A 17,805-nucleotide genomic window follows, 5' to 3' on the forward strand; every position below is an offset into this window, starting at 1 on the left:
CTCATCACTGTCATGTGACTCTCATCACTGCTATGATTGTTGGTTATCAGTGTATTACAATGGTACAAAACAGATATTAATACTTCAATAGGATGTTAAGTTCACATTATATCAGATAATGAATTACGGTTTATTACTGTAAATTTTAAGTTAAGTCTGTAAAACCAATAACGTTGCTTCCGTATTTTTGACGGTAAAGTACTGGCAACCACAGCTGCCGGTTTTTTACCGTAAAAATCACGGTTTAATTTTTCAGTTGTGATATTGTGATAAAAGAATACTAACAATGAACTGAACATCTTTATAAAGACGATTTTTTTTAATCCAATATAGAAATAGCGATGTTGACATGATATGTAGCCTAATGAGTAATGCGGCAGTAGACCCCGTACTTGAATAAACATACTTATACATCGATACAAATTTCGAAGAGGGCAAAGATATTCCCTAGAAAAAGAAAAAGAAAACGATGAAAACGGATGCATCGCATGTCACAGTACCAATGCTGGGTTTAGTGTGATTCCAGACCTCCCCGCTTGATGGCACTCGTACAGCTTCTAGGAGACGCTTGGATTGTCCTTCTTCGGCACCGGTAGTTCAGCTTATCTTCCGCTGACAGGAAGTGGCTGGTCCTTTTCCCCAGACTTCAACATGGTGAGTGCATTTCATTCACGAGACCCTTCCAAAATAATCCACAATCATCAACGTTTAAAAAGAGCAAAGTTTTCTATTTGCGTTCCAAATACTGCTCTTTTATCCCATATACGATGAACAACACACAAATGGTCATGATAAAGAGCAGATGAAATGTTTAAAAGGTTAACGGAAAATGCCGAGCTCAACCGCGGTCTCTCCTTAGCGGTAGAGAGTGGGTTCGCTTTTAGATTTTGGGTGAAATGTGAGTTTTTAAACGGGTTTGGTGATTTTAATGCTCTTTTAATCAATAGAAAGTGGAATTTACACATCTTGCACTTTTTAAATAGCACGCTTTGTGTATGTAAGTAACGTTAGCAGGAAGGAATCTAAAGGCCTCGCCTGGCCATCATGGAGCAGGACTAACGTTACAGCCTATGTAATGCATCTATATAGTATGGGCTGGTTTTCTCTTTAAAGCTGAATAAATGGTGTCTGTTCTTTTTTTTTCAGGCCCGAGGACCGAAGAAGCATCTGAAGCGTGTCGCAGCTCCTAAACACTGGATGCTGGACAAACTCACTGGAGTATTTGTAAGTGATGCTTTGCTTTCATAAAGATGCACTCAGTACTTTTGTATTTGTTAAAGTTATACGTATAGTGAATTGTAGAGCACTTCTGAGAGAAAATGTTTATAATGTTGTACACTCGCATCAGATGAAGATTAAGATCTTTTAGACGTTCAGTGCAAAGTGTTTTGCAATTGTGATACTTCATTTAACAATAATGGTAATTTGCCATATGGTAGAAAAAAGTGACATGTAACTGTACACATATTTTGGTAATGCAACAAATTAATGTGGGTTGATTTTGTTTGGTGTCTGTAGGCTCCTCGTCCCTCCACCGGTCCTCACAAACTGAGGGAATGCTTGCCCCTCATCATCTTCCTGAGGAACCGTCTCAAGTACGCTCTGACCGGAGATGAGGTCAAGAAGATCTGCATGCAGAGGTTCATCAAGATCGATGGCAAGGTCCGCACTGATATTACCTACCCCACTGGCTTCATGGGTGAGTTCTGCTGCAATAGTCTTTGGTTTTCTTCACTGAACTGTTATTTTAGTGGTCCTCTATGAACCTACTGAGGGTTTCTGCTGGTCTTGAGAAGGTCATGTCTTTAATATTCACCCTTACATAAAATGAAGACCTTAAAAATATCTTAAATCAGAGCAGAGAGTCATAAATTCACGTTACTTTGCATAAAAATGAATATCATCCTCAGTATTTTTATCCTGTTTTCCAGTATAATATCTAAATCTTTAAATTGAGACACTTAATTGGGATGCAAATGAAAAATTATCAGAACTTTCTTTTGAATTGAGCTGATTTGTTGTTTTAATCATGAACTCACTTAGGGCTTGGCGATAAATGTTAACGGTAATTTTCATGCTATGATTTTCCTTGATAAAATTCTAACAAGAGTTCGAGATAATGTTGATGCACTAAAAGCGGAATGAAACAGCCCTGCTCGTTTGAACTACGCCACAGCCCATTTATCCTGGTTACAATTGAAGTCAGGCAACACAAACCTGTTTCATGACTTAAAACAATATCACCTCTTAGCACATGCAGAAACTATTTATTTTTAAGGTAAAATGAGTGTTGGGAATTCAGAAACGTAAGGTGTTTGTCATGTACTGACAGAGTAGTTAATTAATGGTCTGGTTTCTACAACTTTCAATCTGGAGCAAATATTTGCCTTCAAAAGAAAGATAGATTAGACATTTATTGTGATAAATAATCGACTTGTATGAAAAGTTGTACTTTTTTTTTTTTTTTTTTTTTGAGCCCTAGACTCAATTTTAATCAACTTCTCAGGAATGCATCTTAATTTTAGAATCTTTAGATGTTTGCACTGGAAAATAAGACAAAAATATTGAGGAAGAACATCACTATTTTTTCAGTGCGATCAGAAGGCACAGTAAAAGATATTTTGGACTACCAAAATATTTGGCACATGTATAGAGTGGAATTGGACTACCTTCAATTATTAAAAGTCCACAGGTGTACAAATTAAATGTTCTGAAATGTACTTAACCTTTTATTGTGTAAAAATATTTTCGGTTCATTATGAAATGGATAAGATTGTGCAAGGGTCTAGATAATTCCCCACAGTCTAGATAATTGTGAAAACTACTGTAAACTATCTTTTAGAGATTTAAATATTAAAAAAATATTTTGCATGATGAAAACAGTGAACTTGAATCTATAATTTCTAAATGTGCTATCGAATGCTTCCAATACTTATTCTCAAGTGTCCCAGCTGCATAACACTGAAATTCTACTTGTACATATTTGGTCATCTTTAGCTTGAGTGTTTAATGCCTGGTTCAGATTACACAATTTTTTTCTGTTACGATAGTCACTGTGTCAGATTACACGATTTTGACTCCTAAAAATCTTGTCATGTCGTGGACCAGAAACATGTCAGACTACACGTTGCTTTACGACCAGTCATCGCGAGCCGTCTCACACACATTCACTCGCACATATGTACACACACACTCACTCACACGCTCACACACACACTCACTCACACACTCACGCTCTCTCATTCACTCACTCATTCTTCGACCGTTAAATTAAACATGCTAGTCTTTTTATCATGATGTCGTGAAGCATCGCAAACGTGACGTAGGTTGTTGCCCACTATGACACACTATACGAGATGAAACGATCGAATCTTGCGTCCCGACGGCCGTTGTTACGAATCCCCACGACACCCTACGTCAAACGGATCGTGCCAAAATCGTGCTAAAATCGTGTAATCTGAACCAGGCATTATGTTTTGGAACTTTCAAAAAAACCTATGATAATTGCACAATTTCAGATAGAGTACTATGCACTCATTTAGGTGTTCTCAGTGTTTGGACGATGGGCAGAGGTTAGTCAACGTTTGGGATGTGGAACCAAAAATGTTAGTCAGCTTCTCAAATCTTGAGGTCGACTTTCCTGTAGAGTTTAGCTCAAACCCGAACCGAACACCTGAACAAGCTGATCACTGTCTTCAGGATTACTAGAAAGTTGCAGGTATTTGAGTTTAATCAAGGTTGGATATAAACTACAGAAAAGTTTACAGGAAAGGGCCAGAGTTTAGAACCGCGGATCTCAAGGTTTTTTTTTCCTCCCACCACATTCATCTCGTGATTAGAAATGTCTGGTTTATCATGGTCACAGTCTGGCACTGTAGTGTATGTAAGATGATTTATTGGGCCACACAACATTAATTTAGTCCAGAAATATCAGTCATATAGTTGGCTGCTGATTTTATTGCGTTCAATTATACAATAAGACAATAGTCACTTAACTGGCACTCACAATTGAGCATGTGAGTTGTAGCTTACCAGATGGTTGAACCACAAACGTCACATCGAGTGACTAATCCCTCAGTGTTATAACACTCTCCTTCACATAGCGTTTCCACTGTGCACCCATATTGCCTAGTAAGTGCCAACAGGATATTAATCTGCTGTGACTGATTTTCCAGCTCAGGTGATGCGGCAGGTTGTTTATCGAGATGATGTTGTAAAACATAAGCTGAGGTGACAAAATGTGGTGTTAATAAAGTGGGTTGTGCTGTCATTCTTTCAGATGTGGTCAGCATTGAGAAGACTGGCGAGAACTTCAGGCTGATCTATGATGTCAAGGGACGCTTTACAGTTCACCGCATCACAAATGAGGAGGCCAAGGTGAGCTTGTTCTTGTGTAGTTCATAAAAAATAAATTAAGTGACGATCACATCAATTTGATTTGAGACTGCAGATCTTTTGAGCTAATGCTGTTGTCCTCTTATAGTACAAATTGTGCAAGGTGAGGAAAATCCTCATTGGCACAAAGGGAATCCCACATCTGGTGACCCATGATGCCCGCACCATCCGTTACCCTGATCCTCTTATCAAGGTCAACGACACCGTCCGCATTGACCTGGACACAGGCAAAATCACAGATTTCATCAAGTTTGAGACAGGTTAGTGAGCAGAATGTCTTGAACTTTGTCTTTCTCTTTTTGTTTTGTGTTTGAGTTGCCCATCTCTATTTCCTTTTCCTGTGTAAATAGGCAATGTTTGCATGGTGACCGGAGGTGCTAACTTGGGGCGTATTGGTGTGATCACCAATAGAGAGAAGCATCCTGGCTCTTTTGATGTGGTGCATGTTAAAGACAGCACTGGGAACAGCTTTGCCACCAGGCTCTCCAACATTTTCGTCATCGGCAAGGTGAGCACAGGGTTCAGAAAGTTTGGGATGATTAAGCTGTTAGCAAGCAGTTGACTGGGCTTGGTATGTGCTGTAATGCTCAAAAGGAAGACTTGAAACTTAAGGTGCTTTTGCACACATTTCTACCCAAGACATTTTATGATGTTGGTGAAAATTACTTTTAAAAGGAACTCGTTACAATATTGCGTTATTCTCTAAAAAGTGACTAATTGCATTACTTAGTTACTTTATGGAATGTAATGCATTGTTACTTTCTCGGCTGGGCTTGGTTGTTTTTCTTAACAAAACAATTGTTTTAGGCAAATGTAAATGCCATTTTAGGCCGCAAGTGAGACGAATACTCCTTAGTCTGGAGGAAATCCAAATTCACACCTGTACAATAAACTCAAACAAACCTTTTAGCTTTGCTGCTTTTCTGGATTGAAGAATAGGAAGCAGAGAAAATGTCCAACAAAAAAAATGTGGTCATCTTAAGTCATTCTGCTTTTTGGAGTGGTTGAATTGGATCATTGAATGTCAGCAACAAACACATTGGTTAATAAAGTGAGAATGAATACTTAAGTCTATTTGTATTCAACATTTTAAGTTGAATACATGTTTGTATTCATTAAATTTGAGTTTGCATTAATTCATTAAGGAATACTGAATCTGTTTTTGTGTAAGTGAGATGAATAGGCGCCTGCTTACACTATTAGTCTAAAACTACAATAAACCATGTCTGCACAACGCCTCTACCTCTACAGGAGACGTGTCAGTCAATAAATGGGGAAACAAAGTAACTTTTATTACTTTGAAAATGAAACGGATAATTTGAGTTTAAAAGTAATGCGTTACTTTACTCATTGCTTGAAAAAGTAATCTGATTATGTTACTCCCCAACGGGGCACTTGACAATCCTAAACTTTGCAAGTCCTACATAAATGGCCATATTTGCATCCTGAAAAACATGTGCCAAGAGGTTTTTTTTTAAAGCAGTTTTACAGATTTGATCTTGCAGTATTACAAGTTTATCGTTGTACTAATGTCTGTGCCTCTGTCATCAGGGCAACAAGCCATGGGTTTCCCTGCCTCGTGGAAAGGGTATCCGCCTGACCATTGCTGAGGAGAGAGACAAGAGACTGGCTGCCAAACAGAGCAGCAGCTAAGTCAACAGGACTAGCGCACACCTTGATTTCAAATAAAAAGTTATTTACAACTACAATTGTGGTTTTTTTTTTTTTTTTTTTTAAAGTGTATGGCCTACAGCAATGGTTCTTATCCCTTTTTGACTAGGGCCCACTACCCAGAAGTTTGAATATTCTTCAATTTCACATCTTGACTTTTATTAGTTGTATTAATTTAGATAATATTTTGATTTCTTGTGGCCATTTTCCACAGGCCTTTTATTTTTCTCTTTCCTGTCACATACTGCTTGAACTGACATTTAAACTAGTGTACTGAAATCAAAGTGTTCATAAAGACTCAACTACATGCATTTTGTACTTTACACTTTATTATGTGTCCCACTATATATTGTGTGTCTTGTAATAAGTTCTACACAGAATTGTGGTCTTAATGCCCACTTGGACCCAATACAGGAAATACTTAATGCAAGTCAAGTGCAAGTGCCGGAAGTGCTAGTATTGGGACTCTAATTAGTTTGAATGGCAGAGTAAGCAGTTGTACTCTTACTGACACCTGGTGGTGTGGTTGCGGTATCACACCAAAGGAAGACTTTATTGATGCCATCATAGAAATGCGCTGTTTGTAGTCAATCATGACTGTATAAAACGCTAACAGGTTACTGACGTGTACTGTTGGGCTGATCATGTAATCTCCATGTTTCCCCCCACAAGGCTGACCACTCATGTTATAAACATTAACATGGTCTTAAAATGTTTTTTATGTAATGTATAGAAGATCAAAATTACGAGATTTAGACCCTATTAATATACACCTTTGTGAAATCAAGTGTTCCCAAAGAAATGATTTAGCAGGTTCAGGTGTGTTTGATTAGACTGGAACTAAACTTTGCAGGATAGTGGAATCTCCAGGAACGGGACTGGGAATGGGCACTCTTGTTTTAATCTAATATTTAAAGGAATATTTCACATAAAAATTGTCATTTACTCACCCTCAAGTTGTTTCACACCTGTATGAATTTCTTTCTTCTGCTGAACACAAAGATATTTTGAAGAATGTTGGTAACCACCAGACAGCTGTTGCTACCCCTTTGACTTCCATAATAGGAACAAAAGTACTAAGGGGTCCCTCAACTGTTTGGTTACTGACATTCTTCAAAATATCTTATTTTGTGTTCAGCAGTTGAAAAATTCATTCAGGTTTGAAATAACTTGAGGGTGAGTAAATTGTGAAAATATTTTTTTTATTTTTAAGTGAACTATTCCTTTAATTCCAAATGTAGAAGATGACACTTAATGCATTTTCTTTGATCGGATATAAAATGCATGGAGTGACGAGTATAAATAGGCCCATGGTTTGTGGAAAAGCTGGAACTGAGGTGTTCAGTTTTTAAACTAAAGGAAAGTTTATCTTTGATTTAAAAATGAGCATGATGGTTTCAGCACAACAGTAATGAACTCTTATTTTAGATTAGAGTATCTTAGCATTTGCAATGTTTGAATGAGTGGGTGTTTATGAACTAGAACAAATAATTGTATAGACGATTCTACTTTTGGATTTGTTGATTTGATAAGACTGGAGCACACCTGTGTGTATGTTTTCCTCTTGTGCCACATAGCTGAGGCTCAACTCCAGAAGGCCATATGGGCCCTGCTGAGCTTCAGCCTGTTCCTCCTGCAGCCTTTGGCCTGCTGGTCCACAGCAGCTCAGCACGGCTCACCTCAACACACATTGCAGGGGCTGTCTGCCAGAACGCAATACAAACTAAAAACACACAGACTCCGGTGTCCTTGAGTTTAAACATTCTGCGGCATTTGAAAGCATGATCATCCTGAAACCACTCACCCGCCTCCCCGTCCTGATGGACTTTCTGCTATAGGTGTAAGAAAAAAAAAGTAAGATAAATCATAATAATGGCATAAAAAGTAAATTATTATTAATTTTTTTTAACTAGTATGCTATATTTTTAACTTATATAATTAGTCATAATTATATATTTTTGTCATAATTTTAACTTGTCATAATTATGACTTTGTCAAAATTATGAGTGTGGTGGTGGATTTTGTGGTGGAAAATTGTCTTATGCTCATCACGTATTTAAAAGATGGAAATAAATAATGACAAGTTGAAATGGACAAAATCATAATTATGACATTTAATGTCAACATTGTCAAACAGTTGAATTTATTAGATTAAAAACCAATTATGACAAATGTTTGACTTTTTAACTTGTTATTATGACTTAGTGTCTCATATTTTTGACTTATGTCAATTATAACTTTTTGTGTCACAATTTCGACTTTTTAATCTCATAACTATGACTTAGTATCCCCTATTTCGACTTTTATCTCATCATAACGACTTAATATCTCCTAATTTATATTTTTAAAGTCATAATTATGATTTACCAAAGCATGTTTTTTTTTTTTTTTTTCTCATGTAATTGAAATGGCCTTTCCATCATACTGACATAAATCACTTAAATAAAGAAGAACAAACTTTTGGTCAGATTTTGAAGCATTTCTTCATTTATCACCTGGTCCCCCATTAAGTTAATATATGAGTCTGGCTATAGTCCAGGGACCTGTTTGCAAAAATATAATATTATGAAAATGAAATTTGAACCTTGCCAGACCTCACTCCTCCCTCAAATCAAACTAGGCAGATACAATCTACCGCAGGAGACATGAAAAGAAACCAGGAACAGAAGAGCAGAAAATAGTCTTTTCAACGAAACGAGGGGGAGGAGGGTTGCCATGAAGAAAAGGTCCACCAGGAGTGGTTCCTGTCATGCACTCGGGCCATGTGGAGTGGGGTGGGGAACCAGGAACAATGAATTCAGTCATACAGTGAGGCAAAACAAGGCCCAGATGTTTCCAATCAATTCCCTGTATGAGATAAGGTTTCATATGAAGCCATAGAGAAACATGCCTGATAAGATTATTTAACATGGAGGACTCTCAGCCTCTCCCCTTCTCTCATCATTTTTGACTGTACGCCCTCTTTCGTCGTCCAGTGTGGAAAGACTGGATGAACAAAACATCTAGGTGAGCCAAGTTCTGGTTCAGGGTGGGGGAGCGTGCGCACACACGCACACACACACACACACACTAGACCAGATGTGTATTTAGGGATGGGCAAATGCAAGGTTAGAATGTGACTGGAGGAAAGGATTTTTTCTCTCTCTCATTGTTCTCAGGTTTGTTGGAGTCACTTGAAGCACTTTTAAACCTTATTTTTGTGAGCATGCGCTGAGCAAGGCTGCTTACTAAACGCATAGTTGAGTTTTCGTGAAAGATTCAGCTCATAGGGTCTGGTTGCACGAGTGGGTGAGGTCTCTCAGGCGCAGTTCATGAGAGTTTGGGGCTGTGATTTGCAGTGATACAGTGAACTGGAGGGCTGCAGAGCTCCTCACAGTGGACAATCAATTACAATGCATAAAATGCCTCCACTGTACGCGCAATCCCGAGCAAGAGTCTCCGCCAACACTCTTCAGCGCTGGCGAAACACGCACTTTTAAAGGGAGTTTACCATAACAGCAGAAAAGATGCCCTTCTGCAAGAGGACCGTAGTCCCTAAAGATGTGTGCAGAAGCGGCGGCAAGAGTCGCGGTGCGATGTTCACGGATCTGGTGGATGTGTGCGGCTTGACTCTGTGCGCGGTGCTCCGGCAGCTGTCGGATTTATCCCGCCAGTCGGTGAGCATCCTGGAGGAGCTGGAGGGAGAGCTCGCCTCCATCTGCTACCGCTCCGGAGCTCTGGAGAATAAACTTATCAGCCTGCAGAAACACATCTCAGCACTGGCCACCAAGCCGCCGCTCAAAAGTAGGAACTTTTCAGTACTCTTGCTGACTTATTGATGTGTGTGGATGACTTGTTTACTCACTTACTTGTCAAGTTCAGGGTCTTCTTAACTGATGTTTACATTCACCAAGCAACATAAAACATCTCTTGACTTTCGTTCTTGGGCTGTTGAGCATATTTTGAGGACAATAACGTCTTTATGAATTATATATATATATTGTGTTTAGTCTCTAAACGTAGGCTAGCTGTTTCTTCTCCGGCTGTAATGTAAATATAGATGGAGGGATGATGGTCCAGGGAAGGAGCAACAATGTTCTTTTGTTCACCACATGAACCTTGTGTTTATTTCTACCGACTAAACCAATTGCCAAGTCACCCAATAACAATAACAACCCGTTGTCAAGATATTACCATGGTAAACTGTGGTTTCTGCAAATACCTTAGTTACAGTTAGCCTATTGTTTTCCCTAAGTATCCTAGGGTCAAATTTGACCCCCTCTGAAAAATGAAAAATGATTTAAAATTCCCAAATTAAGGTATAACATGCAGGTTGACAGGTGGTTTTTCCTTTTTTTTTTTTTTTTTTGGTGCCAAAGTAGGCTATAGTAGCAACATTAATTTTTAATATATTGATGGAGTAACACAATTTGACTAAAAAGAAATGTTAAAGAATTTTGGGACACAATTTCTGCAAAGGTGTCGATTTTTCTGGTTAATTTCTATCACTTTTTGGATTTCATAATATCTCACATATTTTATATCAACTTCTATGTTGTTTCGCTATGAGTTAATTAATATATAGACTAATTGCAAAAATAAAAAATACAAAATCAATTCCTTTTATGGCAGTAACAGTTTGTTTCAGTACTACAGGTGTTTAGGAAAGTTTTTTTTAGGAGAAAATTCCATCATAGAGAACAATATCGTAATGTGCCATTTTAGAACATTTCAAGATATTTTTGGGTCATACAAAATTAATTACATGCCAAAAGGTCAAAAGTCATAACTGGTTCTGGAATTCTACAGACCACAGACAGAAAACCTTTTAATAGTCAATTTGATAAAACGTTTTAAACAGCTTTTTATTGTATTATTTAGTCTTTCTGTAATTTTGTCCAATGAATTTTTTATGACCATTACCAGTTTTATTGCATCAATAATTAGCCTATTATGGTGTTTTGGAAACTATGGTTACCATGATAAATTTATGTAAGAGAATAAAAACAGCTCTAGTATCTTATTCATTTGTGACATGCTAGTTTTGACTATTATTACCGCTATAGTGTATCTAGGCCGTGTTGGAGTAGGGGGAAAATGGCGTAAAATTGCATTTGTATGTCACTGCCACAAAAATACTGAACGAACAAGAGATGGCCTTATTGTTTAAACAGAAGAAATCATTGTCATTTGACATCTATTCAATTATTAGGAGAATGACCAACACTTTCTCTTCTTAATGAACAGTAAACAAATGCTTTGACCATGCCACAAAGACTGTTTATTACCAACACGTTCACACTTGGCTTTGTGTTTAACTTTCACATTATAATGCGTTGTTTTTAAATCTTTCCCATTTGCATTGGAGACGCATTTGGCATCTACTCCCCCTGACACCTCCCACATTGCTCTGCGTACTGAAACAGGATAAACCCTGCCAACTTTCACCATCTGAAGATGTGTAAAATATTTCCTCTGTCTTATCAGAGAAAGCCTCTCTGTATTGTTTAGCTTAACCCTGAGCCCGGCACATTTGGCAGAGTGCTGGGGTCCTTGTTTTCCTCCGTCCTTATCATTTTCCAGTGGCAGACCGCAGTAGAAACAAAGCGTGGAGATTATCCTCCAAATTCAGGAGGAGATCACTGGTACTGTATTTGTTTAATACTGTAATGGTGAAGCATTAGCAGTTTGAACCTCTGCCATGCTTTGACATGTTGAAGATAAATTATGTGGATCTCTGTATGTAGCGGATTCTTTGGCTGGGAACTCTTCTCCACTGCGGTGTGGGGACAGAGGTCAGGTCCCTCTGGAGACTGTATGATGGGAGCAGGAGTTGAAGGAGCAGACTGGAGGCTTGTTTTTACAGTGACTGAACCAATTGCATTAAAACTGTCAGTTGATTCAGCTCTTCCTGAGTGAGCGTCAGTCAACTCCACTGATTACTGCCTCATTCCTCAGGCATTCACGTGAAAGTCACAAGACCAAGTGTATGTGTGTGTTAAGGCAGAAAACCGAAGGATCAAGTGGATTTAAGGAGCTCTGACCTTTTTTGCCTTTATTTGATAGGACAGTTGTTGTGGACAAACTGGGACTTGAACTTGGGTTTCCTGCTTACAAGGCTATGGCTCCAAACCTTCAAACGTTTCTCTCTGATTTTTTATAGTAAAGATGCATGATGAATCGGTAATTGGTCAATATTAGAGATTTTTTTTATTTATCTGCTTTAGTCGATATAGGATATTTAATTGTGATTGCTCATTTCCCATATTTTCACATTTAGATTACCTTTGCCATCATCTAAATCTTTACTTAAATCTTTAAAAACACTAATAATTTTAAAACACTGTCAAATGTAGTCTTTAGCAAATCAGTTAAAATAGTTGATGTCAATTTTCATACTGTACTTTATCCACCTTATTTTGAAACGTGGAAGTAAGCTATTTTCTGTGAAAAGACTTCAGACTCATTTTGCTGCTATAACCTGAAGAATAACAAAGTGTAACAGTAAACGGTGAAACTCTTGTGTGTTTATGATAATGAATAAAATAATATACGCCTGGTTTCACAGACAGGGCTTAGATTAAGCCAGGATTAGGCCTTAGTTCAATTAGGACACTTAAGTAGGTTTTTTAAACCATATAGGTTTCTCAACCATTTTGAGATAAATCAATGATATTGACATATTTTAAGATGTTTCTGTGCAAGTTGCTTTCAGTTAAAACAGCTCAAACATGCATTTCAGTCTGGGACTAGCTTAAGCCTTGTCTGTGGAACCGAGCAATAGAATTTTAATATGATAGAAATTGAATATATTGAATATAGTTATTGGCTTTAGCATGAAAATATTAAATAATAATATTTATTATCTGTGCTTCCCTGCGTGCAAGAATTCAGTATATCTGTAAGTTGATGATATCATTGTTTGACGAACATTAGTGGACTGTTCTTCCAAAGCACAACCAATAAGCAATTCGGAAGTTTTCGAAATGTACTCTTACATGAATAAACATTATTTATTCTGAGCTTTATGAGTTTGTCTCCCTTGCTGAAAGTTTAATGTAACTGTGAATGGTTATGTGTAAAGTGTCATGGATCTGGTGCAGATTATGGATGTAAATCTCGAAGTGACTTTCATATTAATGTTTGAAGATTTATACAGAGAGAACATCCCTGACTTTTAGAGGCGAAGTGTGAAGAATGCTCTGAACTGAGTTCGAGCCATTGCTTTTTTTCATTGTCTTTTATAGTCTGCAAGATTAACTGGAATTTTAATAAGAGTGTGTGAGAGAGCAAGAGAGGATAGATGGAATGAGTGAGACGGAAGATCAGAGAAACAGAAGATGGAAGGAGAAAGCGAGTGGGCCAGAGTGCTCATGCTCAAGGACAGAGTAGTGAAATGCAAAAGAAACTTCAAATTCTCGTATTTTTGGCCTCTTTTGCTCATTTTGCTCTCTTGGACTTGGCTCCCGAGTTGCCATAGAAATGATCCTATTGCTTTAAATGACTAAAAAGCCCATGCAGACCTTTTCATTTCATAAACTTAATCATAGTTACAAGAAGTTGTCATCACCTTATGACACCAAAGATAAAACAACAAGCACAAAAGGAATCACTTTGTCTGGAATTAAATGCAACAGTTGCTCAACAAGTCCAAGAGCTTCCACCTCCAGAAACTCAGTCTGTTTCTTTCTACCTTTAATGTGCTCGTCATTTCTTGGGCTAGCGGCTAAGAAGGATAGACACAGGTATCGACATTGAAGATGTCTCGCAGCTGTGACAAACTCAGTAACGTTGGTTGTGTCTGTCTACCAGATGCCTGCAGACATAACTGGAGAAAAATTATTCAGCTCTAGCACATTCTCTCAAGCCAAGGTTGTGCTGTGCAGACATTTTGTGTGTGTTTTTATGTTGAACATATGTAAGTCACTGCTCGCCTTTCCTGCCCTGGCGTCCCATCTCTAGGCAGTTGTGCAGCTCTTGGCAAGAAAGTGTTTGGCTCTGAGACTAGACCAAAGAGAGAGTGTGTAATACACTACAGTCCATCCAGCTCTTACAATGACACAATAGTGTTGTAATGTAGCAGAGGTCGACATGATTTTGGCCCCCTGACACACTAAAACATTACTAAAACAGAACACTTTTGCTTAACTGCATTTTAAATGTAACAGTGTAGCGTTACAAAATGCGTAGCCTTGTATTCTATTGAATATGCACTTATAGTGTACTTCAAATCTTATATACTTTAAAAAAAAAAACCTTGAATTGCAGATAATAAAATGTTGAAGTAAAATATCTATTATATCATATTAAAATAAACGTAAAGGCCACTTAAGAGACTACACTTTCATGAATTTGTTTCTTAACTCTGAAATAATGTCAAATTAAAAGTTTTACTTTGAAGTAAATGTTCATTCACAGTGTTTTAATAATCTTTCGTCGTGCTTTAAAAATGGACTGATTTTGATGTGTTGACTAACACACTAAAGCACATGCACAAGTAAACTTGATGCTTGTTCATTTTAATTGTAGTGCGTTATTTGATAGTACATTAAGGCCTGGTTTCACAGACGGGGTTTAGATTAAGTCAGGATTAGGCCTTAGTTCAATTAGGACATTGAAGTAGCCTTTATAAACGTGCCTTAGAAAAAAACATTACTGGTGTGCATATTGAGACAAAACAATGGCACTGACATATTTTAAGATAGCAAGTTGCTTTCAGAAATATTTAAATATAGTCAAATATAATATTTCTGTAACAACAAGTACTCTTTTTAAAAGAATGCTAAATTGTACTTCTGTTTCACAAGGGTACAATGTTTTAGCTGTGCTTTTAGCTCATTACTCAATATTTTACATTTTCATTCTTGACATTAATATGTTTTGAAAAGAGGCTGGAAAATGTCACATACAATGTGTGTGTGTGTGTGAATCCCATTATGTGTTTACTCTGTCTTCTCCTTTAAGATTCCTATCGAGAGAGAGAGAGGAGCTACATTTCCTCTGGGTCTTGCACACACACACACACGCACACACACTCACATACACAAACATATCCCACAGACTTAGACCAGCCACTGACATTTGAAAAGTGTTTGTGTGAAGTTTAGCAGCTGTGTACTGTTGCATCATACTGTAATGTGTTTCATCATTTCCCTCCTCGTCTTTGAGCATGATTAAACCTAACTATTGTGAAAAGCTGTGCAAAAGCAGCTGTTTATGTGAAGGTAGCTGGAGATGCACCAGAAATATCTATAGCATCTCAAAAGCAGACTGAAACTATTAGCCACTTGTTACCATGGCAACCAGACAACAGGTCTTCTTTTATGAGTATACTGAGCATTAGCTTTGACTGAAGTGACCTCATGTTATCTCAAAGGGGGAATAATTCTGGGTCATGTTGGACTGTGATAGATCCGTATAGCAGCTGCTATTACTATGGAGACATTTCAGACTGGGATTTGATTGGTGGAGATGTTCCCAAGCAATGCTGATTTACATGTTGTGCACTTTTAGTCTCAGTCTCTGTTCATGGTCTCAGCACCAGGCAGCCAAAGAAAACAAAATCCCTCTGTTTATATTGTATGGACTTCAGCTGACCCACCACTCACAAGCGTAAGATAATGAGAATGAATAAACAGGGCAGTGCTCGAAATGTTACGGTGCCTTTTTTTATAAACCAACTCTAGTTTGTCTGCATCTACACCTGGTACTGTAGTGTTTTATCAGCACACAATGACTTAGCAATGAAAGAATCGATATTTAGTTGGAGAATGGCTCCTTGTCAAGATCAACAAATGGCCTGAGCCTGACGGTGTTGTAATAGGTGAGAAATGATTTCCAGATGTTGGGGAGCAAGTGGAGTGGCTTTATAGGAGAGGAAAACATGGAAGAACAAAAAAGACACAAAATGAATAGAAAAGCTGTAAGATCCATATGATACACATTTGTTTTACTGCTAAACCTTAAAAAATTAAATGCAATACTCGGAGAAGTTAAGTAAATTCATTGCCTTATAGTAGCTAATCTCTCTAATAGTAGTAATTGGGGTCGTCATTGTGGCGATGAGTGAAGACTGCGGTAAGGACAGTACAACATCCAATCCACCAATCAGATTTGAGGAACAGGTTTGCAGTTTATGTCAAGTTTAGGCTTACAAGCAGGATTAGGTGCTTCTGCATCAGTGTTATTTCCCACGTCATTTCCCACTGATTTTAGGAATAGGCTATGTTATGGTCAGGGTTAGGTTTAGGGGTAGGGGTAGGGTTAGGGTTTTCAGACCGGAATGTTGTTCCAGGATCAACATGTTGATCCAGAAACATGTCTTACTTGGTAAAATCACTGAGACCCGGTTTGGTTAAAAAAACAAGTCTATAATCAGAGGTGCACATAACTTTTTTGGTCTGGTTTTTAAGGGAACACCTGGGGATGCTGCTTGGTACTCACACTTTACGCGGCACACTTATCCTACAAGCTGTCGTCATCACTTTCCTCCTGACTGCTCTCCTCACTATCTTCTTTTCCCTCGAACATGGGATATGACAGGGCTGCCAACTCTCACGCATTGAGCGTGAGACTCACGCAATTGACACATTTCACACGCTCTCACGCCACACATCCATTTTCTCACGCACAGAAAAATGGCGGAGCAAAGAGGTACTTTTAATATTAAACTAATTCTCAGCTCTTAGATTCCGTCAATTTTATTACGAAATTCAGACAAAAATACGTTTGGCGCTTGTAAATGTGACGTGACAGATCGCTGAGCGCCTCAGTTCAAGTGCACGTGAACCGATCATCTGTTACTTTTTTATTTAAAGATGCAGTACAACTTACCGAAAGTATACATAATATCGACCAATTGGTGTTTTTCAACCACGGAAAGAGGTCAGTATAACAGCAGGAGAACAATTATGTCACATAACGTTACATTTACCTCAGGAAAGCCATTTAATGACCATAGCATGTTAACTGAATAGAAACAATAGATTTTGCTGAGCACTATATATATTACATATTTATTATATTTTTACTTATGTCATTAAATAATTGTTATTACAACAAAAACTACATTATATTTAATTTAATTTGTTATTTTTAACCTTTAATAATACCAGCAGATTGGGCCCTCTATGTTTACAGCATTAGGTGAGATTATTTTTTTAAATAAAATTTAAAATAAACATGTATCCAAATTAGTCAATATTGAATCAAAATCGGAATCAAATCACAAGAATGGAATTGAAATCTTGAAATTTTTGTCAAGCAATAATAAAAACTGTATCCTACCAGTCATTGTACAATGTAAACACTGTAACATGTTGTCACTAAACTTCATAAAATTCTATTTAGTTACCAAATATTTTGACAATCACAATTAAACTTATTGTGATGCAATATTTGTTTTGACATACCCCCCCCCCCCCCCCCCCCAAAAAAATCTCACTCCAAGCTAAACTCAAAAGTTGGCAGCCCTGATATGATGATGATTTTATTAACATTAATGACACAGACAACATCAGGAATATTAGGCTGCTGTCACTTTAAGACCAAATGCACTGACCAAATATACTGACACACATCCGGTTTCTTTCTCAACTGTTCACTTATGACATAGCCGAGAGAATCCTTGCAGAGACAGATATTTGACATCATTTTGTGTGTATGTGTCCGTTAAATTGCATTACATGTCATTTGAACTACTTTATAATGACCATTAATGTTTGTTTTAGTTAGTTTATGTACTAGCATAGGATTCAGATA

At 37.6% G+C, this 17,805-nt stretch overlaps 2 protein-coding genes across 4 annotated transcripts in view; both read left to right on the forward strand.

Annotated features, from left to right (window-relative positions):
- Positions 1 to 636: 636 nt before the first annotated feature.
- On the forward strand, positions 637 to 6,104 carry rps4x (ribosomal protein S4 X-linked). Its single transcript, XM_079866452.1, has 6 exons — positions 637 to 1,224; positions 1,519 to 1,699; positions 4,280 to 4,377; positions 4,484 to 4,655; positions 4,746 to 4,903; positions 5,947 to 6,104. The coding sequence occupies exons 1-6, from the start codon at positions 1,198 to 1,200 to the stop codon at positions 6,046 to 6,048; spliced, it is 738 nt and encodes a 245-aa protein (XP_079722578.1). The 5' UTR covers positions 637 to 1,197; the 3' UTR covers positions 6,049 to 6,104.
- Positions 6,105 to 9,248: 3,144 nt separating this feature from the next.
- The window catches only part of nhsl2 (NHS-like 2), a 70,263-nt gene continuing 61,706 nt past the window's right edge, over positions 9,249 to 17,805 (forward strand). For 2 of the 3 annotated variants that reach the window (XM_079866622.1, XM_079866628.1), the window contains exon 1: positions 9,249 to 9,849. In XM_079866622.1, coding sequence (XP_079722748.1) covers positions 9,573 to 9,849 — 277 coding nt within the window. In that variant the 5' untranslated portion in view covers positions 9,249 to 9,572. The remainder of the gene's footprint in view (positions 9,850 to 17,805) is intronic. The other variant, XM_079866623.1, reaches the window with a different exon arrangement.

Source organism: Squalius cephalus (assembly GCF_949319135.1).
Source record: "Squalius cephalus genome assembly, chromosome: 3".
Classification (NCBI taxonomy): Eukaryota; Metazoa; Chordata; class Actinopteri; order Cypriniformes; family Leuciscidae; genus Squalius; species Squalius cephalus.

What these genes read in the sequence shown, in the direction of transcription:
- rps4x (XM_079866452.1), top strand. Translation starts at nt 1,198, where the DNA reads ATGCTGGACAAACTCACTGGAGTATTT. An exon ending in ACAAACTCACTGGAGTATTT is followed by an intron (nt 1,225 to 1,518) that starts GTAAGTGATGCT and finishes TGGTGTCTGTAG; the next exon opens with GCTCCTCGTCCCTCCACCGG. An exon ending in TCACAAATGAGGAGGCCAAG is followed by an intron (nt 4,378 to 4,483) that starts GTGAGCTTGTTC and finishes GTCCTCTTATAG; the next exon opens with TACAAATTGTGCAAGGTGAG.